Source organism: Plodia interpunctella, chromosome 15, assembly GCF_027563975.2.
Source record: "Plodia interpunctella isolate USDA-ARS_2022_Savannah chromosome 15, ilPloInte3.2, whole genome shotgun sequence".
Lineage (NCBI taxonomy): Eukaryota > Metazoa > Arthropoda > Insecta > Lepidoptera > Pyralidae > Plodia > Plodia interpunctella.
Genome location: NC_071308.1, coordinates 7,296,778 through 7,322,430, shown reverse-complemented (window position 1 = coordinate 7,322,430; position 25,653 = coordinate 7,296,778). Strand labels below are relative to the sequence as shown.

The 25,653-nt window shown below is 36.3% G+C and overlaps 2 protein-coding genes across 3 annotated transcripts; one reads left to right on the top strand and one right to left on the bottom strand.

Annotated features, from left to right (window-relative positions):
• Positions 1 to 10,804: 10,804 nt before the first annotated feature.
• LOC128675827 (uncharacterized) lies at positions 10,805 to 13,706 on the top strand. Its single transcript, XM_053755522.1, has 2 exons — positions 10,805 to 11,381; positions 11,842 to 13,706. The coding sequence occupies exons 1-2, from the start codon at positions 11,327 to 11,329 to the stop codon at positions 13,365 to 13,367; spliced, it is 1,581 nt and encodes a 526-aa protein (XP_053611497.1). The 5' UTR covers positions 10,805 to 11,326; the 3' UTR covers positions 13,368 to 13,706.
• A 72-nt stretch (positions 13,707 to 13,778) lies between these two features.
• On the bottom strand, positions 13,779 to 25,133 carry LOC128675826 (ubiquitin carboxyl-terminal hydrolase 3-like). 2 transcript variants are annotated; one of them, XM_053755521.2, is made up of 11 exons: positions 24,873 to 25,133; positions 24,231 to 24,372; positions 23,974 to 24,118; positions 23,179 to 23,512; positions 22,662 to 23,012; positions 20,792 to 20,937; positions 20,133 to 20,247; positions 19,494 to 19,625; positions 18,820 to 18,962; positions 18,143 to 18,289; positions 13,779 to 17,453 (listed from the first exon to the last, which is right to left on the bottom strand). In XM_053755521.2, exons 3-11 carry the CDS (start codon positions 24,000 to 24,002, stop codon positions 17,294 to 17,296), a joined length of 1,557 nt encoding a protein of 518 aa, XP_053611496.1. In that variant the 5' UTR covers positions 24,003 to 24,118; positions 24,231 to 24,372; positions 24,873 to 25,133; the 3' UTR covers positions 13,779 to 17,293. The 2 variants fall into 2 exon arrangements, with proteins under 2 accessions (XP_053611496.1, XP_053611495.1); XM_053755520.2 differs by lacking the exon at positions 24,231 to 24,372.
• Positions 25,134 to 25,653: the final 520 nt, after the last annotated feature.

Here is a 25,653-nt window from a genome sequence, read left to right as displayed (position 1 = left end):
AAAGTTCAAAAAACTCTCCCATGGAAAAATATCGGTAGCTCATTAATGGAGGAAAGTTTGGGCAAATATTTGAGCGTTCCGGCAGAGAGGTAATTGCCGATTGTGGCTGGACAAAGACTGGTAGTTGGTTTACAGCGTTTATTTATCGACAACGAGCGAGGCTCATTAGAAACACACAGGCAACATGTGTAAATAAATACATATGCGATCGAGAGTCGCAAACATCTCGAGCGGTCGATGAGCGCAAGCGCACGGGATGCAAATTAACGTGATTGTCAGATGCAAATTTGTTTTTTGAAGTTGTACCAATAGTGACCAACATGATTATTAGAATTGTAATAGTAAGTTAATGTAAGCCGAATTATTCCTTCGTTTCTCGTGTTTCCACCAGTAGTACACATCAGCAATTTCTGAAGCTAAGTACAAGCTAGTCTATTATTATTAGTAGCTAATACTATTATGTAGATATCTATTTTGATAAAATAAAATGTTACTATTAAGTTTTAATTTCTATTTTGATGGTTTTACTTAAGCAAAATTGCGGCTTTCCATTCCATCCACAATAATATTGTAAGTACGAATTTAGCTTAAATTATCTATACTTCTGTACCATGATATTTGGTGCAGTTTGAGTTTAACACTCGCTCCTAAGATGATGGGCTCGAATGAAGAACTTATATAACCACAGATGTTATAAATTATACGTAACTAGCGGCTCGCCTCGGCTTCGCTCGGGTAAAACCATAATAAAAAACGTAAAATAAATAAATCTCTGTGGCAAATTTCATCAAAATTGGCCTAGTAGTTTTTGAGTTTGTTCATTACAAATAAAGAAACAAAAATACAAATCTTGTTAATATGTCAATACCTTGCTGATAATATCGAGTGCATGTCAATACGTATCGTAGGCGGAGAGTTTACAAGCAATTCTAAGAAAATTATGTAAAGACCATTACTAACCGTCTCATTTCAGATTTTTCCCTTTTTCAGCCGTCAAGCTGTGGAACCCAGGATCCGCTTTCCTACTTTTTCTTCTTTCCTTCGGTCTTTGGCGCATCCTTAGTTGTTAGATCATTGCTATTCTGTAAAAAACCAGTGGCAGAGTTTTGATGAGTTTTTAACAACTAAGTAGGTACCTAAATAATCTCTCAATCTACCGTTTATGGTAAAGAAATGAATCTTTTGTTTATTGTCGTTGTTGACCACAATTAGACTACCATTCCAGCAGCCATCGACTATTATTCCATATTATCATTTCCCGTAACGCAATGAGACTGTGTAAACAAAGTGAAGAGCTAAGGAAACAGTGTGAGGGCCAGCTCAGGTTACAATCGTGGGCTCATGGCGGGACATCACATGGCGCAATAGCATAGGTAATAATATTTATTAACAAAGCCCAATTTAATAATCAAAACTTATATTATGTTTGACAAATCAACCATTGATGATAAGGTTTGAATATTAAATTAAACACTTATTAATTACCTTTTCCTCCGTTTGTTTAAAAAATGGAAATAATTTGTTGTCTTTTTATGGTAATGTCACTTTAAAAATCAATGTATTTTAGTCAGTTAGTAGGTAATTTATAAAGTAATGGGTAATATGCAAATACACATAATATTGATTTTTAAATAATGAATTTCTGTAAAAATATCTTTCATTATTGTAATCTAGTCCTAAGTTAGGTAAATGATCTACAAACTTAAAATGATGAACTTTTGTAATTAATTAAAGGCACAGGTGTCAAAACTTAAAATGAAACAGTGTTAAGTATTTCCAAGAATATTTAGAAAACTTATTAGGTACATAAAACGAGTAACATTGGTTAACTTAATTAACAATACGAAAATGTTCATATTTAGGTTCAAATTTGGAGATAATACCGATGTTCAACTTAATGAGTCAACTATTCATGATTTCTAAAGTAGATTTCCTAGTTCGCCAAATAAGTCTATACGATAGTTACAGAGCTAAAGTATATTTTAATAACATAATAAAGAAAATAAAGATGTATTCGTTTTCCAGTTTATACTCATAAAGTCGTGGGCAAACACTGTTGGTTGGGTTTACGCCGAAATGTTTTGGAAATAAACGAGACACTGAGCATGACCAGTATAATACATGTATTTACCCAACTTATTTTCACATACTGTTCTCATCTAAACTGATGTCAAACGCACAGCAAACCACTCGGACGCACATTGGAGTGCAAGGTTCACCTCCAGCCTCTCTGTTTGTCTGCCCCTTGACACATGCTGTTTACATTCTTTTAGACTCGACCTGCTGGGCTGACCCTTGACTGCCCACGACTGGTGTTTTAATATTTTCCGGTATTTTATCTATTTTGAGCTGTCTGACATGCGATGCAGTAAATGCTGATGTGTGTTCTTGCATTCAAGTACTTACGAGTATGATTACGAAATAAACATTTAAAATCAAATATTATTGGTTAATCTTCCTCGACCTCTCTCTCTGTTCACAGCCGCCGAATCTTTTTAACGTCCTAAATTAAAAATTTAGCTGTGACGGCCCGTCTGCCAGTCACCAAGATTCTTTAGTTAGGCTTAAGGTAGGCTTGGGAATGATGCCTATAGCTGTCAAGAGGCTTCATCTCACTTAGGATATTCTAGGACAGTTATCACACTTTAATATTATACTCGGTATGTAATACTTATAAGTATCATTTAAAGATGTAGAAAAAACTGCACTTTCAGCAAGTATCCAAATTCTTATTGCATTTGGATTCTTGCAAAAAGTGCAGTTATTTTTTCAGCATCAAGTCTTCATTATTTATCCCATACAACACCTATGAGAAGAATGTCCAGATTTGCCTTAATTGAGTTTTAAATCTGCTCGAGAAGAGATCAAAATCATAAAAAGGTATTTAACTCTACAACTTCAGATGTTGTATGATATTGTATCAAGGATCCTCTTTAACGTTAAACTAAGTGTGCCATAAAGATTCTCCCAAATGTTGAACATGCAGTATTAGCATGCAGAATGTTACGGCCGCCAGCTAGCGGCCGGCACGTCTGGCCGGCATTGAGTTAGGAAGTATGCTAATGTTAGCCTCGGGGTACCTGTTTGTGTTGTTAAGTTTGTATAATATGTCTACGGTTTATATAAAATGTGGATTCATTTCTTTGTCTGCATATTTATACAGGTGTTAAAAAATACCTATATACATACGTAGTGGTAAGATATAAGGTAATATACGGTACCTACGTTGGCTTTATGCGAAGTTTCACTTCAATGACGACCTCGGTGGTGTATGGTAAGGTTCTTGCCATTGAACCGAAAGGTCCCGGGTTCGAGCCCCGGTCGGGTCATGATGGAAAATGATCTTTTTCTGATTGGCCCGGGGCTTGGATTTTTATCTATATATGTATTTATTATAAAATTTAGTATCGTTGAGTTAGTATCCCATAACACACGTCTCGAACTTACTTTGGGGCTAGCTCAATCTGTGTGATTTGTCCTATATTTTTCTTTTGTCCTTTATTTATCCGATATTTATATTTATTTCACTTGATACAAATAGGTGCTGAAGATATACCCCTTCTTTTCCGTAGTTCCACTGGATGTCCCACTGATGGGACGACGGATCATATTCGTTGCAGTGGACGCGACTAACGACTGTGTTTATTATTAACTTCAAAATGTTGTTTAAAGGATCAAACTAAGTTACCAAATTGTATGTAATAGATATTTTGTAACATTGTATAGGTACATACAGAATTTATGTGAGAAAACCTGTAAGGTACTGGTCAAATACATATGAGAATTTCCCAGGAAAAACATAACGAGAGAAACCTATGCACGACAGTCTAAAAACTCCATAAACAATAGATCTTTGTTGTGAAAGAAATCTCGCAACACACAGAACAACGAACAGACAGACCGTCTATTTCACGCCGCCCTCAGCCCGCCTGTCGCTCATTGGCGCGTCTTTTGTTTCCACAACATGGCTGCAATCCACGTGCAATATCAACATTTTTATTTACGCATATTGTTACCACACTATCCATTTTGTCAGACCTATTTTACTTCTTACTAGTTAAGGAAGCAGAGACCAGTATATGATGGTGATATTGTTTTGGAGGGCCATTGTTAATTTGATTCGATTGAGTTCTTACCGAAAGCGATCCGCTGGCATTGTTTGGCCGATTTTACATAACGAGCCGGCAAACGCTGAGCTCTTTGTGCGCGGTATGTCGGCGCATTGTGGGGGAGGATCTAAACGCTTGAGATGGGAATTGAAAGGCGCCGCGCGATGACGAGGCGCGAGCCCACCTCCGTCGCGAACCATAGGAGACAGCGGACCAGTCTATCTGATTACTAAGGTAACTACATCCTGTATCCGGTAATTATATCTGTCAAGGCACTAAGGAATTATGGTTGAATAATAAAGAAATAAATCTAGTAAGACAGGCAAGAAAAAAGAAATTCACATACTCCTTTCAGGCAGTAACCGTAAAGAGGTTTACTTCTAAGCGACCGACCGCGAAGCGACTGCTTTTGAAGCAGACCAGGAATGCAAACGATCAACAATTATGTGCTTCGTCCTACGACTTGGTTTTATAACCGTAGGACGAAGCAAGCGAATTTCTATCAATGTCTATAAAGTGAATTTTAATATTTAGGGAAGATACGTACACACATTTACCGTGATATTACAAGGGCGAAATAGTTGTTCGTGTCTAGGGTAAGAAAGGGATCTCTTCAACCACGTAACGCCAGCTGCCTGTCACAGGCATGGACCTAAATTTATTAACTAATCGCAGATATTTGAGATTCCGCCAACAGCTCTTCCCTTGCTCCACTCACATACGTTGCGTTACTTCACACCGCTCTTTGAACTGTCCAAATGATTGTTTTATATTTGTAAAGCGTCTATCTCCGAATAGGGGCACCTATTCCGATGACGTAATGTAGCATTTCAATTAGGTACAATAGCGTTTAACAACAATAGTTCTGGCGTGATTTCTATTCGATGGCTAGAAATGAAAGGATACGGTATTAATTGATGATAGGAATGTTTTTCTTAATTCCTTTGTGGTGCTCAATTATTTTGAGATTTGGAAATGGTCAAATAAGAACTCAAAGTGATCGGGTGATTCGTACGCATTTCGTAGGCTCGTAGCAGTCGTAGGCGTCTCGTAGTATTCGGTCTACGAATCACTCTTACAGGAGACACAATTATATAACCTTTTTATCAGAGATGAATATTGTGATTGATAAGTAAATAATAATAAATACATACCAAAACTCATTTTTTCATTACTGTCGATGACGTTGTTGCCATATATATGTCATCAAATCGGTGGTATAACATACTGAGATATAATTGAGTTAAAATTTTACTACATGACAAACCGACGCGAGAAATAAGAAAATTTAACCATTACGAAGACATTTGAAGGCCACAGCGGCGTAGTAATCACCATGGCCGTCCGCTATCTTGAAGGCCTGGGTTTGATGGGACACACTTTTGTCTGTTTCTCTGTGTGTCCATCGGACTCACGATAAAAGTTTAGTTTAGGCCGTTGCGTGTTGTTAATTTATTTATTGAGCTCAACGCACACTGAAACTCTTTAGTTTCCCATCTGTCCTCAACCAAAGTGTCTAATGAACCACTCTCAAAACAGGCGAGACTCGAGCGGTGATTATAGGCGCCGGCAACAATAATGACAGACCAACTAATGCATCCACCACGATGCGTTTTCACGCTGCTACTCCTCTCGCTCCACATTACAAATTGTTCTAGTCTATGTCTCATTTTGGAGCCCCTTGTATAAACATAATGGTTATACATGTATTAGCTACTTATAGCACAGGCGTTAGATTATTAATAATTAAATAAATATATAGGGACTATATATTTTAAAAGCAATCGTCTGAAACACATGAAACGTTAAGTTAGCGTTACTGAAAACACTGCAATGCAGTTATGCAGTGTTTTCAGTAACTCAAAGTGAAAACTCGAAGTAATTAAAGTATACATAGTATATAGTCATACAAATCTTATAAAACTTCTTACATGAAATGCAGAAAAGTGATAAGTTTCGTGTATATTTTCAGTTTTACTTATTTCGATCTTTGAATCTTTTATTTATATAATCCACAAATTTTTTCCCCACTCCATAGCACAAAATATGATTTAAACAATTTATCCTTTACAATCATCACAACCCTAAATGCCGACGTGTTAAAATCGATACATCGATACCATCGAATCCGCGGCGCCATCTGATCTACTGATGAAATAATTGACACTCCTTCGATCGCCGCAAAAAAAAGAAACAAAAACTCCTAAGTAGTTCTGTTCCTTGTTTGAATTAAATGCTCCTTTGATTTGAGCGGCCGATTGATATGTTTTTCTTTGCAATCTGTTTTGAAATGGTTTGAAAAAAACATTCTCACGTTTGAATCAAGTTCGAAATGCATGCTCTTTGTAGTGTTTTGACCATTAATTCATCATGATTTGATTTGTTTATTATAACATACCAATGTAAATATATTTTGTATTTACATTGATATGTTTTAATGTATTTATGGATATTCGTGATGAAATAATTGTAGAACTCCATACCATAAACATATACAACCATCATAAATCCTTTCGGATTCACAAAAGTTCCCGGTATAAAATAGAAAATAATTAACTTGCGGCCCGTCCCAGCTTCGCTCGGGTAAAAACACACTTAATAAATTATACCCCTAAACTTTAGACGCGGTAGAGAACTTTGTTTTATAATATGTAAGGATTCGTGAAACACATACATACACAAACAGAAGTACCTACTCGTATAAAATGAAAAAATACAGAAAAATCTTAGGTGACATAACGTCTCAGGATGTGAAAGTCCAGCAATGATTTTCAGACGTCACTTTTTGTGGCGGTGGCGTAACTAGTTATTAGCAAAAATTCGAATTTCACAAATAATTTCATAACATAATATCAAACCATTTTTTTTGCAAAAACGTGCACTTAGAACGGGCTCTTTTTTCGACATTAAATGGCAAAAAAATTAAAGCTTCTCTTCCATATTTGGGTTATTACAGAAAGTGTGGTATTAGGTAGTAATTTTGTGTAGAAACGTGTCGATTAGCTGCTAGCGAGGACGGCTGGCAACACCGACGTTTCCTAAAACATTTTCGGAAACAAAAGTGTCAAATCATGCCAGACTTTTACGGCGAATATTCTGAGGTGGTAAACATTTTCTAACGACACAAATGAATATAAAATGTCTATGCGTCACTGCAATAAATTTCGTATCTTGCACCAAAGAGTCCTCCCGGATTGTACTCCCACCATATACGTATAAAAATTCAGGTTTCATACAGATATTCTCAAACAATCAAGTAGATATAGGTATATTACAAAGTTACTTGTGTCCTACCTCTTGGGGTTATGTTAATAAGACCAATATAAGAAAAATAGGTATAATGAAATCGTAAATAACCTTGAATTTCATAAAAATAACAGTTTTTATATAGTAGGTACTCAGTCTACAAATAACTATTTAGCTCTCTAAAGCCGTTCTCCCAAGTCAAAGACACGCTTATTAAAATTATTTTAAGAAAAATACAGAGTAAAACAAAAATGTTTCGGACCTCTGGCTTCTGGTTTTCGTCTGCCTGTTTGTTGTGTACACCGCCACGCCACGCACGCCGATCGCATGACACAAACAGCGGGTCTGTCGCGGGCAAACTACTCTAACTCAGTCAAATCAGACAACTTCCATTAAGCATTATGTATTGAAAACTTATGAAAATATAGTTTTCATTGTTTTCAACAAAGATTTAGGGTTTTTAATAGTTTTTTTTACTCATACAAAAGAAACTTAGAAATATTGTCAATATGCATTACTGCTTTAACATTTGCTATCACACAGAACAGTATATTTTTTGTTCTTTCACGTAAATTAGGTTTTAAATTTACAAACAATATTGAAGCCATATGGGAAATTCAGAAAAAGCTAGGTTAATACAGATAATGTCGCCATGTCATATGTTCTGTACACGCATAAACAGAAATAATAATGTGTTATTAGATAAAAATAGACATAAAAATATTTAAGTACTAAACTTTTTAGGAAATTATTATAAAAAAAATTAAATTATTCTAGATTTTATTTTATTAGAATCCGAATTGAAAAAACTCAGGACTCGAGATCAACGTAGAACTTTCATAGCGCTGCTACGGTAAAACTCAGTAGGATTTTATTTATTGATTCGCGCTACTTTATCCTCATTCGCTCACCAGTAATACCAACATTTACATGAAGAACTGTACAGTCATTTCGGCAATTACGTTATGCATATTATGATTAAATAAGTGCAAGCGAACTATGACCGTTGGAACATTAATGCATAGCTTACCTCAATTACTTCGCGCCGATAGCGGGTTATTAAGTATTTTTTTGCTCTTACTGAATATTTATAAGTCATTTCACTAAAAGGAATAAAATTGTAGGTTATCTACCTATGTATCTTATGTTAGTTTTAAGGAAATAATTTGCACAAGTGAAAAGCTACATATGAGATAAAGATACATGCGATAGGGTAGGCTTACGATTAGGTACCTTTCAGTAGCTGACTCCTAATCAAACAGTATTATATGTACCTATTTATGACGTTGGTCGACCTATGTCGAGCAGTAGACTTCTTATGACTAAAAATTTGACAGCGAATAAAACTGCAGTTGAATGATTTAGAAAAGGATAAAGAATTGAAAAATATATTAACCTTGAATTGTAGTTTATTTATAAATTTTAGAATACTCCAATTGCAAGGGCCTGTGATACCTAAATCTATGTTTAGAATTAGTACAGTACACTCATAGGTACCTAATACCGTACGCAAATTCAAAAGAAAACAACTAAAAACTGAATACACCAATAAATCCGGCCCCAATAATAACCCACGAAGAATTACGAATTCACTCTAGGTGTAAATATTTACAGCTGCAATTACGTTCATCCATGCTTTACATAATAGGATAATGTCGTGTCGAGCAAGCGAGTGTAGTTTTAAGTGGTATGTAAGGAAGAGCCGAGGCGGCGCGGCTTCTCTGTAATTATAAGCCGATCCGATTGGTCGATAGCGCGCCTTTTATCTCGAACACTCTTCCATTAAGCAAATATACAGCTTATTGTAGCACACTAATCATACATTACAGTATTTTCCAACTCCAATTAAAAATATTTTGATGGACAAAAATAATAATTACGCACTGTGCTAATGGACAGTTCGTAAGAAGCAAACGTTTTCGCTTCCGGGACAAACGCTTTTTATCTAAAGTTTTTATTGTTTAAATTTATGCAAGCTATTGTTGTTAGTTCGAGAAAACAATGACGGTTTGTGTACGATTTTGTTAGATAAACAATTTGATTGAGCCAGCCACGAATTAAGTCGTTTTATCTGTAAACTAATTTGCTTACATAAATTGTGTGGTTTTATCTTGCCTGTAATTATATATTTTGTTATTTTACTTTACGGATGTGTGTTGTAATGATTGATTAAAACGAATTAAAATGTATTTTTTATACTGAATGAACGTTTTCTTAGCTTATTTCAGATAAAGCATAGGCAAACAATCAAAATTAAAAATTTAAGAATCCACCGATTCCGAATTTGCTAACATCCCTTCATCTGCTAGACAACTGCTGAATTACTAAGAACACTAGTAAGAATACTCTTGATTAAATTATCTTTCAAATAAAAACAAAACTAGATCACAGTCGGTTCAGCCGTTTGGCTGCTACCATAGATAAAAGAAAATGCTGCTACGATGCCACGATATTTGAGACCTTAGACACTTTGTCCAATGGTCAAATGATTGATAATTAACAACTTCTTGTATTATATACAAAGTTCCGGCGAACGTTGATTTTGCAAACATCAAGGTTTAGAAAGATCTTATCATGGAATTAGTACCTAGGTACTCCGTCGAAGTACTTACTAAAATGTCAAATTTAGATTGGCTCACTAGACAGCCTTCACATTTGCGAACTATTTTGATTAAACGGCTCTTAATAAGGTGTAAATGAAGTGAAATTGAGAGATGAACACGTCGGTATCGTAATGGAGCGAATAAAGCGCTGCGCCGCGCCGGCGGCTAATTTGCGAATTAGCGGCAATGACGGCCGGCACTCAGGGCCCTGCTATCTAATTAAATTGCCTTTGTCGCAGAGGAGGTTTGAAAACTTTGCTCATACTTGCAGCTAAGATGATGTCAAGAGGATATCCTTACACACATACAAAAAGCAAAACTGCTTTTTGTAAACTCTGCTTTTATCAACGCGATAAACTATACCTACCCGAAGCGACACTGTACAAATGTACAGTTTTCACCAATATATAGTTGAGGAAGATTCAGGTTTATAATTAATTATGGTTTGTGGTTAAAGTATGTAATATTTAGGTAGTTCTATCCATGAATAGTCAATATGCAGGATATAATATGTATTATACCTATGTACTTATATTTATACATCAGTAAACGAGTTATTTTTACTATTGTAACAAAACCTTCAGCCCTACGCAATTTATATCCAAGTTTAGTCTACAGGTACAGTCTGTTGTTGTACACTCGACAACATACTAAGCTAACGTTATTTGGAAGCCTAATGGAGTAAGTGCCTCGCAAATGGCGCGAGCCACGGAGCTTTTAATACAATTTGCCGCCCTTTGAGTCGGGAATTGACGCAATCAATCCATTTACACTTTGTTTTAACACTGGCACTATACTAACACCTCGAGATTGGCACTCTGTGATAATTTGCTTCGCTTTGTCGCGTGGATGTAGGTTAATTTGTTTAGTACACTAGCGACCCGTCCCCGCTTCAATCGGGTAAAACCATAATAAATTGTAAATCGAAACCTTCCTCATTAATTATTCTATCTATTGGTGAAAACCACTTAAAAATCCGTGCAATAATAAACAGAAAGAGGACTTTGTTTTATGATGTAGTGATAGTGATTCTTGGCAACGTTTGTGAAACACAAGTGCCTTGTTCAGCTGTATAGTGAACTTATGGTGGAATTTGACTTCTGAGATAGAAATAGATAATAACTACGCAGGAGCATATTTTATGTTTTTCTTTCAGACTGCTGTGTCAGTTAACTTCCTCTTTTTATTGAAATCGGTCAATAAATTTGTACGTCGTGCAGTAAACTAAAACAATATTAAATATATATATACGAACTATTTTATAATTCCACATTATACCTACCTGTATTGGCGACATTTCTTGTCATTGTCAATCCTAGTGTCTTCAATGTTGTTGTAAATAATCTTTCTTCTTCCTTAATATTTGCTATGAAAAGGAGAGATTTATACAATCACATGGATCGGAATCACACTGGTCTTAACGGTAAGTCTGTAACAAATAAAATGGTAGCTAGGAACATAATACTAAGGAATTCTTTATATCATATTCTACAGAAGAATCATAAATCATAGGATAGTGACCGGTTCTACGTGAAATAATTTCAGCTATACATTCTTAGACAATTTGTCCCAAACTTAGGACAAGGAGTCCTAAAAGGGAGGTTCTTTACAGCCCATGGATTCGAACCCTACGGAAATCATTTCATTGTTTTCATCTAGAGATAATGATTATCATTCAAGAGAACTGTATGGCCACAATAAATAAAACCATAATAATACCAAATGCATAAGCGCATTTGAATTTGGACTAACTGATATTTTAAACTTACTTGGCTTAGCGACCACTACCGATTGAGGGGCTTGCAACACAAAAGCACGCCAGTGTTGGGTCGCGCGCAAGCTCTCGCCACACGTCGCCGGCTTATATACTCAATTTATTACAGGCAATTATCAAAACCCACACCGGACCAATATAGTGAATCCAGAGTTTCTCTTGGGGCAACTCTGGATACAAGAGCAAGAAAGCAATGGAGTCAAAATAATAGAGTTAGATTCCAACTCTTCAAATAATGACCTACAAGATGAAAACAAACAGACACTCCACAGCCACGCGTGGAGCTACATCAACCAGGAGCAGTTCAGGATACCGCCATCTCCTCGTGGTCTAGAAGTCAACTACAAGGCTAGGGAAAAACATCGACAGAATAAACCGTGGTATAAACAGGAGATAGCCTCACCTGGAAACGAAGAAAACGCTGAATGTCGAGTCAAGGACTTCTTTTACCCCAATTATCAAGACCCTGCGAACGCTGCAAATGAAGACTATAATTTTCATCAAAATGCCAATTGTTTTACTAACATGACTTCGTATCCAAAAACATCAGACTCATCGACCGATGTCGAATACATAGATCGTGACGATTTGAAAGCGGAGATGGTATGGAACGCTGCTAAGGAAAAAAACTACGATGAAATTCTAACCTATGATTCCAATTTAGATGCCGATAAACGTACTATTTACATTTACTCGTTTAAAAACAAACACCTTTTCACAGAAAACGATGGCACAAATATTTCTAACGGTAGTTCATCAAGCACAGATGCAGCGGAAGAACAGCTAGATGACAAAAGTAATGGAAGAGTGCCTTCTCCAATTCCGGATGCCTACGTACCTAAATTAAATTTATTAAAACGTCCGAACTTACCCACGGTTACTGAGATAACAGAGCCCAAGAGTTCTCAAGAAATATTTAAAACAAAAATGCCGAATGGATGGTTTCAAAATAATTATTCAAGGAACCAGATTACAGAATGTAGCTCAGCGAACTTGATTGACTGGATGTCACTATCACCCAGAGAGAAACGGCGGCGAAGTACGTTCTGTGAAAACTGCAGGCACCAGGCGAAGCTTCAGGTAGTCAGAGAAACTAGTCCCATCGCTGAAGATGCCCAGATTGCGAAAAACATCGTCAAATCAAACTCACCATTTCTCGGCGATACCACGAAAATTGATTACTTGAATCTCCAAACGGACAAAAGAACCCAGTTTTTTAATGATTCTAAAGAAAAGTGTATCGTAAGCGAAGATAGAGGAGACCATTTACACAATAAATCGTTGCAAAAACTAAAAATTGAAATAAACCCGAAAACTTCCAATGAGCCAATTAAAATAACAGAGCCAATTGAGAAACTGGACAGTAATAACTGGATCGGTAACGAAACCATAGTAACCAGAGAGAAGAGCACGCACAAGTTTCTGGATATTGATGCGATAGAGAAGGCATCTACGGTCGAAGGAGATGTCAGTAGAAGATTATGGGACAACAATATGGTACTTTTGCAGCCATCCGAATGGTCGGCATTCTACCCAGTAAACAGTGTCCCCTCCTTGCATTTATCTCTAGAGACTGAAATAGAAGAAGTGCCGTGGTTCAAGCGCATAATACGATGCTTGAAATGTTTCAAATAAGGCTTTCTTTTATAACTACTTCAAGCCCAATAATAGTAGTTTGTGTTTCTTACCATCGCAGCTACTCGTACCAAACAACGGAACTAAATATACCTATAACATCATTGTTGTTTTTCTAAAGCTCGTCCATTTTGTTAAAATTTTAAGCGTTTGAAATTGTTGTATGTAAAATCTAGAATTACCCTATACGTATTATCCTATACGTATTTAAGCCGCCTTATCAAGTACAATACAGACTGCGTGTCAAGTTACCCTGCGTGACTTGTATACCACGGATATAGCGGAAAATAAGCTTGATATGGCTATATGTAGGTATACAAATATTTCGTTTCGTTGGATTTTCATTATATAAATATTATTTGACTGTTAGTACAGCAGGCGTATGATAAGATACAAATAAAACCACACACATGGTGTTTAAATTGGCGAATTTATTAAATTCAATCACTATCAACTTCCAGTAATTGAAGTACTTACAAAATAAACCTGCTATTCAATATACTTGCAAAAAGAGAATATTCACGACACAATTAAATCATCGTATGTAAAATATGTCCCAAACTTGATGAAGCGCTCATAGTCAATTCACAAGTTCGAGGACAAATGAATACACTATCACATGTTACACACAAAATGTTTATCTCGCATTATAAGAAACTAAAATTCACAATGAAACCCATAGTTCGTTACAGGAATGTAAATAAGCATGCACAAAAACTATTGATGAAAGACTTAAAGTTACATCAATGTTGGCAAGGATATTTGGCCCGGTGGAGGGGGGGAACTATACTTTTTAATTTTATGGCTCCATTCTTTAGCTAAACGATGGTTTTACCAAAGTCAACATTAAGACACTGTAATTCTCACTAAGAGCTATCGAATAAAGTTAAGGAAGGACATTTCTAGATGACTTAAAGTTTCAAACATCAGCGGTTCAAATATCCTTGTCAATCTGTAATCTTCGCCTGGGTATGGGATAGGAAATATTTCATAGACAAAGAAAACTATAAACTTCGTCATATATTTTCATAAACGGAGCATAGAATATCTTCCGTGAGCCCAGTTTTACAACGCCCAATATGCCGTTTTGGATGAGCCGGGAAGATGTACGGGGAACTTCTATCTCATTTGGGTACGAACTAAAAATATGTACGAAATTAATAGTTTCCTCTTTCAATGTTATAATTAGTCATCGCTCATTTTAACAGTGTAGTACGCCACTTTTCAGTTCAGGCTGTTCTGAAAATGTTGACAAGTTGTAGTACTATGCTGTTAAATAAACGATGTTCATTAGTCCAATCTACAGATAAATTGAAAAATACAGCTTTCACACATTTCTGATCTGAGACATTTATAATTTTGTTTAATAATGTAAGCTCCATATAATGATTTGTCAACAACGGCATAAACTATTACATATTATGAGTATTAAACATCTTCACATCTGTGGGCAAAGTGCGGGATAGCATTTCACTTCTCACCATCGAATCGATTCGAAATGAGACACAGCGAACCAATCACATTGCGCCAATGTGACGCAACGACAACTACAATGCAATGTCATTGGTTCGCTGCGTCACGCTTCGAATCGATTCGATGGTGAGAAGTGAAAATGCAAACCCACACTTCACTCTCTGGTTCAAAGGCGAATTCTACACGAGGAAGTATTATGGTTTTGAAGCACTAGTGCCGAAAAAAATATTTTAACGTTACAACTGTTATTTCGCATGCTATTTGGTTACATTAAGCTTCACGATTATTTTAAAATTTTTGCTAACCAAAAAAGGCATTGCAGCACAAAATATACTAAGACCAGCTCAGTTAAACTTCGGGAATGCATAATATCTAGGTACGCTCCATTAAAAAAATAACACGATCAAAATCATTATAATCAATACGATCTAATGCGAAAGTGATGAGAGGTTTAAATGTAAGTTTCAAATAAAAATCTTAAATACAAAAAATGCTCAAACATCACCTCAACAATACTCATCCTCATTGCCACACGAACAAAAAAAATTAAAATCCGACAATCACAACCTTATTCAATAGAATTCGTTACTTATCTTTATTTGAAACTTACGCGTCTAACTCCCCTAGAAACACACGCGAATGTTGTCTTGCAGCATTGAACAATATTACAAACAATTACCAGATACCAAATCAGAATCAGAAGAATTCAGTCAAATCAGAATCTGCTCTGACAAGTTTTATTGTCACATGATTTTTTAAATGAAAATGGTCCATTAAGCCACGTTTACGATCACGGTTGAACGGCCACCCACTATTGAAATCGGGCCGCCCTTATAAGTTACCAACTGACTAGGGCCGCTACATACGTTCCCGAACGACGTTGTCCGTTCTCGGACGCTAGCTCTGAGTTCTTAGTGCGGGTTTGCATTTCACTTCTCATCACCGACTCACACTTCGCCCTCTGGTGTTTTATCTCACTCATACGAGCGCACGTGGTACGCATTCACCTGCACACACGTTTGTTATATTTTGTCGGAACTGTGTGACATAGAAGATCCATTTTCAACAAAAAAAAAGTTTCTCTTTGTTTAGAAATGCATTTCAATATGATGAGCACATGATATACAGATGTATTACTGGGGCAAGCTGAGCACAAAAAAAAATGCTATTTCTCTCTCAAAACGCAACCCGCGCATATAAAAAGATTTTTGTTAAAGACAACTAAACGTTGTCGTTTTTGTATATAGGAATAATTGCCTGCAAAATCTGAATTTGCCTAGGTTGGTAGGTCTGAAGCAGCCTGATTAAATTCCCTCTTATTCATAAAAGCAAACAAATACTTTAAACTAATAGTTAAAATATGTTTTGTGCCTATTTCCAATAATAATTTACATTGGAAGAACGAGACAAAATATTTTTAACAAAATTAGTTTATGTTGGATTTTTTTGATAATAGGTTAAGACGGTATTCCGTAGCGTGCAGCTTTATAAAACTTTCGTATAATATGCATAGAAGATATTGCGTATATTGCGTCTCATGTCTAGAGTTTATGTGAATTCAATTCTAATGTGGCTTTGTGATTATTTGCACATTTTACTTTTCAAGTATTGTTCTATAAAAATCATAGCACACTTCTACTGCACCGCTCATCCGTCAAGATGACGTTCATTGAAAAATGAGCTTTAAACCGTCCTCTATAGACATACTTTACATTGACAAGACAAGAGCTGACAGCGAGTAGTCCGCTAATTGGTTGTCAATGTAAAGTTATGTCTACAGAAGAGGCTTTAAGGTTTACTTTTCAATGAACATCTTCTTGCCAGGTGAGAGCTGTGCGTTAGAAATGTGCCATGATCTTGTTTCAAATGTGACTTGTAATACTTTAAGGTCTTATTTATTGCAAGAGGCCTTATTTATTTTGGAGGCTACGTTTACTATGTCAAGTATCATTAGACTCTCAAGCGCAGAACATAAAGATCAATTTCGCAGGACCAAGTATACTTGTCGTTCTATAGAGCTACGTATAGGCGCAAATTCTTAGTAGCTACCACAGTTTATTAATTCAAATAGTTTTTCATCGACCTTGATATTGGCACCACAACCCTCAGTGTCTTGGACTGACACTAAGATTTTACGCCTGCATAATAATTCATTTCGAAAATCGTATGTAACATCACTTTCTTTGCTGGCGTATTTTAAATTTAAGTAATTTGTTGCACCTACTCAGAATAATGTACAATATTACATGTCATAATGTCATTATATTTCTTTCTACGCTGACCACAAGTTTCGCGGCGAATGCAGCTGAGAACAGACAGTTGAAATAAGAGTGTAAGTATTAAACAAATGCTTTTTTACCTTTCAGCTTGCTTGTTCGATAAACGACTTTTATAAACCAAGTCGGCTATTCTTCATGGCGGCTATTATCATCTTGCAGTTACGTCCTGTAGTGTCACGATTGAGGCAGAGTTGGTTCCTGTCGTATGTAGAACAGGATGTAAGGCTTGCAGCCGGCGACTGCGTCCGCGTCCGTCGCCCGCACTGTTTGGTCGTTGAAGTGGAACCACTGGGAGTTGTTGATCGCGAACGCTGTGTAGTGCCCGGACCCGGCACTGTTTACAAACATTTATTTGTTAGTATATTTATTTTTGGATATTTTCTTTTTATGGATTTTGCTTTGTTTTGAATGTTTGGAATATATATTGGAATTTAAATATTTGGATTTGGATGTAAATTTAAAAGATAATAATAATTATAGACAAACCATGCACCATATATTTGTATATATAACTGTATTTATGTTAGATAAATAATATAAATGATAAATATTGTGATAGCTTTAATTGAATCCTAGCGGAGTATATTCAGTCTCTCTCTTATCTGAGCATGTTCCCGATATCATTCTCAGTTGTGATGCCAGGAAACTCAGGGCATGTTTAAAAACAAACCTTATAATTTTATAGATTCCCGAAGCTTAGTAAGTACTTTTTGAATGAATTATTAGTAAGGATATGAATTATTAGTAATATTCTAGAATAGATACCAATAAACGAGGCGTCGATGTTAAATAGATCGCCCAAAGTGCCTCTTTTGTGTAAATTCTAAAATAATTTAAAGGAAAAATTTCCGCTCATTACTATGAATTTAAAATGAAAATAAAATTTAATAGTGTGTATGCGACCGCCTGCCACTAGATGGCAGTAAGTAGTCATAAAAGTCATGTCAGGTGCCTTTGGGCGACTTGAATAAAATCTGACACCAGTGTTAGCAGTAAGACACTCGTTATAATGAATAAAATTACCCGGAGCCATGGTGCACGATGACGGCAGCTAGGTCGTACAGCTGGTTGGAGAGCCTGGAGCGCCGCGTGTCCCGCAGGTTGCTGAGCACGAACCCGGACATGTCTAGCGACTGCAGCGGGAACGATATCGCTGTATCCACTTTTGTTCTGAAATAAATATACAATTACAATTACAAAACAGCGAAAAAATTTCTCGTCTTGTAACATGTTAGTAAGTTTGATTACCAAAGTGGATAAAGAACTATCTCTGGGGAAATAAAAGACTTCGCGTTTGCGAAATAAACACGAATAAATACGATGAATACACAGGTGTATTAATAGCAATCAGTGTATGAACTTAGTGTGCGGCGCATGCGCGATTGGAACTGTTAGCAAAATGTACATTACAATACTTGAACCAAAATCATATCATAAAGTTCAATTGCGTGTCCCAAATTTCACATTCCATATACATTTTTCATATTAGAAAAAAGTATTTGATTTGACTTGTTTAAAAAAGCTTATTGGAAGCGCAGTTTAGTGTTAGTGATAACACGAACCCTACCTCCTGATCCATTATCTTATCTTCTATCACATGGCATATATTATATATCAATATCAAATCACTTACTGATAAATTAGGTCTGTCGATTTTAAAATTATAAAAATAAAACAATCCTATGAGGTTATCTTCATACCTGAAGTAGTTGTGCCAGCGGAACCGCTTGAGATGCAAACACAGCACATTGGGCAACCTCCGGATCCAGAACTGCTTGCTGGACTTCTGTTTGCACTTGCAGCTGCTGCAGAAGTAGCGCTCCGTTTCCGCTAACTCTTCCACCTGGGAAATGGATTTCAGTAAATCATGTTCTATTATATTGTTATAGACAGATACTGCGCTTGTTTAAACGTCATCGGTTAAATCATTGAATACGCAAGGGAAACCTGTTACTACTATTTAAGATTGTAATTGTTTGTTATTATGCTGCATTGGTTTTCTTAATAAAAATAAATAAAAAGTATGTAACGCGCATGTTTTTTTAACACCTGTGGGTGAAGTGCGGGTTTGCGTTTCACTTTTCACCATCGAATCGATTCGCAGTGAGACGAAACGAACCAATCACATTGTGTCATTGTGACGCAACGACAACCACACTGCCTGACTTATCATCGGGTGGGCCGCATGTCTGTTTGCCTGCTTGACATCATAACAACCGCTTAGCTAGAAAACTAAAAATACAATTGTACAAAAATCGGGGTTCGTAGAAAGAAACATATCCCAATTTTTACATAACTGTATATTTTGTATATGCTCAAATGGAGAAACAGCGAACACACGCAATGAAAAAAAGACTCGTTTAACAGTGGTTACCTGTACGAAGCTGGCGAGACAGTCGGCGAGCGGCACGGGCGCGTCGTGGCGGCCCGCGTCCGGCAGCTCCAGCGACAGGTCCAGGAACGGGTCCAGCTTCTTGCTCTCCGTGCCGCACGCCAGGCAGCGGACCTACACCAACGTCATCCTACTACTTGTGTGTGTTTGTTACTCTTCCGTGTATAATCTACTGGACGGATCGTTGTGACGTTCGGTGCAAGATTACAATGTAATCTGGAATTACACATATTTCTTTTTTCCTGATATTCCCACGGGAGTATTGCCCAGGGGCGCAGCTAGCAATTCATATTTAAAAATATGAATAAAACAACTAAAGTCAAAGTTTATTAAGAAATTCTTCAAGTGTTCTTTTTCACGGCAAATTTTAAATTATATAGCTCTAGCGATCCGTCCGACATAATAAATTATACACCTTAACCTTCCTTAGGAATCACACTATGTATTGGTGAAAACCGCATGAAAATCCGTAAAGTAGTTCGAGCTTATCGCGAACAGACAAATTATGCAAAGCTCTGCGCAAATGGCGCTGCCTGACATTTAGTGGTAAAGAATATACCCCCAATTCCTCAGTGCTGCCATCTGTCATGATAATATTGCAGTAATCCCTATAGGCCATACCTCACTCTGTAAGGTGCCGCCGAACACGGCGGTGACGATGGAGGCGGACGGTGCGCGGGACACGAGCCCGTCCGCACGGTCCGGCGGCAGCAGCTGCTGCAGCTCCGTGTGTAGTCTGCAGACATAATTCTAATGTTAAAACTAGGTCTACCTACATTAGCAAGCATGTTTATTTAAGCTGTGTTTTTTCATGGCAATCCTAAAAGGTGAAGGTAAGTATATGATGAAGGTAAGTAGTCGTGTCGGATACCTTGAGGCGACTTTAATAAAATTAGACGCAATAACACAGTCGACAAGAAAGAAAATAACATATAAATATATATGTTTTTTTTCGATTTGTGACGCTGAGCCAGCGAAATAGTTATCAGGACAAAAGTTTATCCCGGTTTAAGTGAATTGTGCCGTAGATTACAACGCATTGTAAATTTTAATTAAGTTATCGGAATCCAATAGTCTATCAAGTTGATAGACAACTGCGCGTGTTGCCGGCATCAGCGTAAAAACCCTAAAAATAAAATTTGATGTGATATTACAACCGGCCGCCTGCCGTCAGCCCTCCTTGCGAATGCTATTGTCGTCTTATTATTTCTAAGGCTATTGTACAATATCCACAGGAGGATATGAGTGGTCCTATACTAGATCCTGTCCTAATATTGTACCTGTCGAGCATGTAGCGCAGGAATTCGTGGGCGTCTTGCTGCTGGTAACCCCTGAACCTCGGGACCACTTTCCAGATCACCAGGAACAGGCACTCGGGAGAAATGGCCGCTTTAGACCCGCAGCCGCTGTTCAGGTTTATCAGAACCTGAACAATATTGTAAACATTTATGCTCTGTGACAAGGATTTCTTTTTAAAAGAAAGAGAAAAAACTTTCGTCTTACACATCTGAGGGCGAAGTGCGGGTTTGCATTTCACTTCTCACTGTCGAATTGATTAGAAGTGAGACGCAGCGAACCTATCATATTGCGGTGTGATTGTAGTCGCGTCACAATGGCGCACTGTGATTGGTTAGCTGCGTTTCACTGCGAGTCGACTCGATGGTGAGATGTAAATAGAAAAGTCGCACACTGATTAGATTACACATGAAGTATTTTAAATATAGGTTTCTTTACATGTAGAAGTGACGTCACAATTTGCGAACATTTTAGCAAATTGCGACGTCATAATTTGCGAACATTTTAGCAAATTGTGACGTCACTTCTACGTATCAATTAGTATGGAACGTTTGGACTAGTCCTAAAATAGTAATTTTATTTTTATCACTGTGAAAGCATTATCACAGGCCTTTTTTCACTAAATATAACGGGGGAGTCATCAAAACAAAAATTTGTCAACTAGCCTTTTGTGTAGCAACACTACATTTTTGGACAGTCATATAAAAGGAAACTAAGAATAAAATGTGTTTTTATATGAAAAACATATCATAAAATTTGAAGCAAAAGTAGAGGGAAAATAAAGAAAAATCTAGGTTTTGAAACAATCAAATTTAAGTACTAACGTTAATCTAGACGTTATCAAATCCAGGATATACAGAATTTGTGTCAAAAACTAAGATTTTTATCAACTCGATAAGGCGGCATGCACACCGCCCATCTGCATCCTGATTCGTGTCATAAAAACTTTATCGCGAAATGCAAAGTGTCCCATACATTAGATACAATGCGTGATCCATAATGCATACTGCTTTATTGAAATTGTAAATGGAAGCGTCATGGCGCCCATTTATATTGATTTTGCTATATGCAATTACGTATGAATATTGATGTGCCCAGTTAGAATCTTTAGAAATATTTAATAAGAACATTGCATTTTTTTAAAAATCTAGACTACAATCAACTTTTACAAAAAATTATGACCCGATTGTTTAAATAGTCATTAACTAAGGCAACTGAGTACTGTCAAATTGCATTTTATTTCGTATCTTTCAGTCAGTCATCGACGATCTTGTATTGTCGACAAAATTTGACAAAATTTATTTAAAAATAAACAATAGTCTCCATTCGAATAAGTACTCGCGCAGAATATCAATCGAAGCAAAACGCGAGTGTGCGCGAGGTTTTATGGACCCAGTTTTCGTTATCGTGGTATCCTTGAACAAGGACAGTCACCTTCCTAGAATAGTTATTCTACTACGCAGTTGCGTAGTGCTAAAATTCGCGGGCAAATAGGCGCAGGCGCAGACGGTAAACACTCCGTTTGATGTTCCTCGAAATTGATAACTGTGTAAACAAATTAATCAATTGAAATGTTTTTTGATTGACTGTACCGCGAACTTTGTCTTTCAATTCAACTACAACGGAGTGTAATGTTTTCGAATTTTAATTGCGCTCTGCGAATTACGACCACTGACTTAGGCGTGTTTATAAAAAAAGCAAATGTCTTCATTAACGAATCATTTAATTTTTTTTTATTATTATCTTGTTATTTTTTTTATTGAAAATGGCACATCATAAATCCATGACCGTGTATTAACTATGTCTGATGAAATAAATTGATTATTGATTGATTGTATCTTGGATTGGACCTACCTTTCTCAATTCCTCGGCCATAACGACGTCATGCATTTCCTGCCGCGTGTAGCTTCTAGAATGATAAACTTTCCGACCGTTAGTCTTCAATTCCAAAGATGGCAGCTGGCTAAAGTAGCAACTAAATTCCTGTATATTGTTCAGACTCTGTAGCACAGCATTCATGAAACATGTATTACCTAAATTTTTTAAACCTACAACTTTCTTTTCTCTCTGGCTCTTGCCATTGCATGGTGAGACCTTTTTTTCCTTACTTCTACCGATTTGGGAATTCTCTGCTGAACTACTGTCTTCAGAGTGAGATCTTTTACGAGAACGGGGTCTTAAGCTGCGCACTGGGTCATCTGAACTCTGGAACAAATTATAACTGTTTATTACATTTGCATGTATTACGAGGAAAAGTTGTGACTTCATTTTAAGTGAAATGACATGCAAATAGCCGGCATTTGTCCCCTGACTATGCATCACTCAAGACACCCACATACCTACAACTTAAAACAAAGTATTGGTTACATACCTTTGCACTTTTTGAAGATTTACTATCACTGGTGTCTGGAGTTATATTGCCTGTGGCAAGTATGTCGCTAAAAGAACTGTTTGGTGTGACTTCAGCTATTCCACCATCATCTTTATCACCATTTGTCGAAACGGGATTTTCAGTTACATTATTCGACGTGTTGGATATAGAGCTGTTGCCTGCTTCACTACCTTCCTTACTGTTTTCCTCAATTTGTTGGATATTACTATTTGTGTCTGCTTCATTATCATTCCTAGTTTGCATAATACATTGCCTTATTTTATCTATTAACTGATGCTCAGTGTCATTTGATACATAGTCATCACATTTATAGCTGTAAGTAAATAAATCACTTGTTACAACTACATATAAATGTTAAGTTTGTCCCAACTATGCTCAGGTAAAACCTGATAAAACTCTGTCTCTGTATCAAATTTCATCAAAATCGGTCCAGAAGCTGTAGAGTTTGTTCATTACAAGAAATATAAACAAAAATACAAATCTTTTCTCTTTATAATATTAGTATGATTTGAATTGTAGCCTTTTGAAGCTGATGAGGTACCTAGTGAAAGTTCTATAGTCGATTTACTCTATGATGTTAGTTGTTTAAAGGTTACATAACAAAAAACATTATCTTGTGATATAAAGATTTTAAAAAATGAATGATAGCTGTTTTTCTTGTGATTCTCCAAAACATTAACTGGAGGAAATTTCTGTGCATATAAGCCTTTTGAAAAACCATTTGTGCACATAATTTAATTTGTAAATTTCTAACTGTATGTTTTACAATCATACCAGTAAACTGAAAAAACATCACAACTCATGCACAGCTGGTGTTCTGCAGTCTCAGCATGCAGCTTGGCATGTCCATTGACATAGCGCCCACAATTCACCACCCCACAATGAAGACACAACCAGTTTTGATCTTTCACTGCACATTCTGCAAAAAGATTTAAATTAATATAGTTTTTACTCAACTTCTAAATGTCATTCTCAAAAAATTTACATTTAGGACATCAAAAAATGCTCTAGTAATCAATATCCATACTTACAAATCACAGAACAAAAAGGTTGGCCAGGTATGAGTTAAAGATCAATAATAATTTCATCTCTTGAAGATGTTTATAGATGAAACATTAGTTAAAAGTACTGTCATTGAAGTCCATTTCAATCATCAATAGAGTAGGTATGTACCTATTTAATTAAATGAATTTGATTGATGAAATTGACAGTTAGTAGAGCAAATGTTTAAATTAGCTGAGTACATCTGATAATAGATAGTAGAAATTGTTCGAAAATTGTATTTTCTTAATAAGGTCTGATTTACGAATCACTGGCGACTGGCGACCAAGTGACGACGCCGACAAGGAATAGTTGTCATGGCAGCGTTCATGGTAAATTGTATTCAGGGCTCTACTCTTAACATAAATCATGGTTTCTCCAAAATAACCCAGCCCCGTCATGTGGTTAGCATTATTTTAACGCAACGCGTCAGATAAACGACATCAGTCACGATCACCCATGTCCATGCCCCCTCCCGCACCCTCCGAACAGCTGATTATTTCAGCTCGCTGTATTGATTTTTCTAAACTAACCTCCATCTATGTGCATATGCAACATAGCGTCCCCACAATCCCACGTTATTTTTACAAAAACCAAACGAAAATGTTACGGTTATAAATATGATAAAATACCTGAACAATTGAAGTTCTTTGTGATTGTGGTGTCCTCGACGATGAAATTGGTGTCCAACTTGACGTTATCTAACAAATGCGTACATTCCATTCTTCATAATATAAATGATATAATCATTCGAATTAAAATTATTTGCCGTATGTAATTTAATTCATGAAACATAAAATAATTCGTATACGGCACAGCAGCCTCAGGAAACCTACTCAAGCCCGAGAAATAACGAAAATATACGAAAGGAGTCAGCAAATGACGTTTGTCATGAAAAGAAGCGAGATGGAAAATCCTACATCCGTTCAACAAAAACAATTAATTTCGTTCGGATACGATTCATCTAATTTTATTTAACCTAAAATTTATAGTCACTGTTTTCAAATAAGTAGTGGAAATGGTACTTTATAGCCTATTAAAGCACCATTTCCGCTATTCATGATTTTGTTTTCATTATCAATTATATAAGGATTTCAAAAGATATTGTATCAATTAGGTTGTCTTGTTACGTATACAAAATACTTACATTTTGTATGAAATATAGATAGTTTGGAAAATATCAGACAAGGAAAGAACTTTTTCTGCCTGTATTTAAAAAAAACATTTTCGTACTATTGAACTAATAATGTGCTGACGTTTGTAATATAAAAATCCGAACATCTAGTGAAGTCGAAACTTCCTACTTATGTGCCCCTATTTCCGTATCCGCATTGATTTGCGTGGCGTTTATGAATTAGTTTCAAAAACATCCCAATAGAAAAATCTTTTCCCGTGGGCATTTATTACAATGCC

What these genes read in the sequence shown, in the direction of transcription:
- LOC128675827 (XM_053755522.1), top strand. Translation starts at nt 11,327, where the DNA reads ATGAAAAGGAGAGATTTATACAATCACATGGATCGGAATCACACTGGT. An exon ending in GAATCACACTGGTCTTAACG is followed by an intron (nt 11,382 to 11,841) that starts GTAAGTCTGTAA and finishes AATTTATTACAG; the next exon opens with GCAATTATCAAAACCCACAC.
- LOC128675826 (XM_053755520.2), bottom strand. Translation starts at nt 24,963, where the DNA reads ATGGAATGTACGCATTTGTTAGATAACGTCAAGTTGGACACCAATTTC. An exon ending in AATCTTCAAAAAGTGCAAAG is followed by an intron (nt 23,013 to 23,178) that starts GTATGTAACCAA and finishes AATTTGTTCCAG; the next exon opens with AGTTCAGATGACCCAGTGCG. An exon ending in ATCGTGCACCATGGCTCCGG is followed by an intron (nt 17,454 to 18,142) that starts GTAATTTTATTC and finishes GTTTGTAAACAG; the next exon opens with TGCCGGGTCCGGGCACTACA.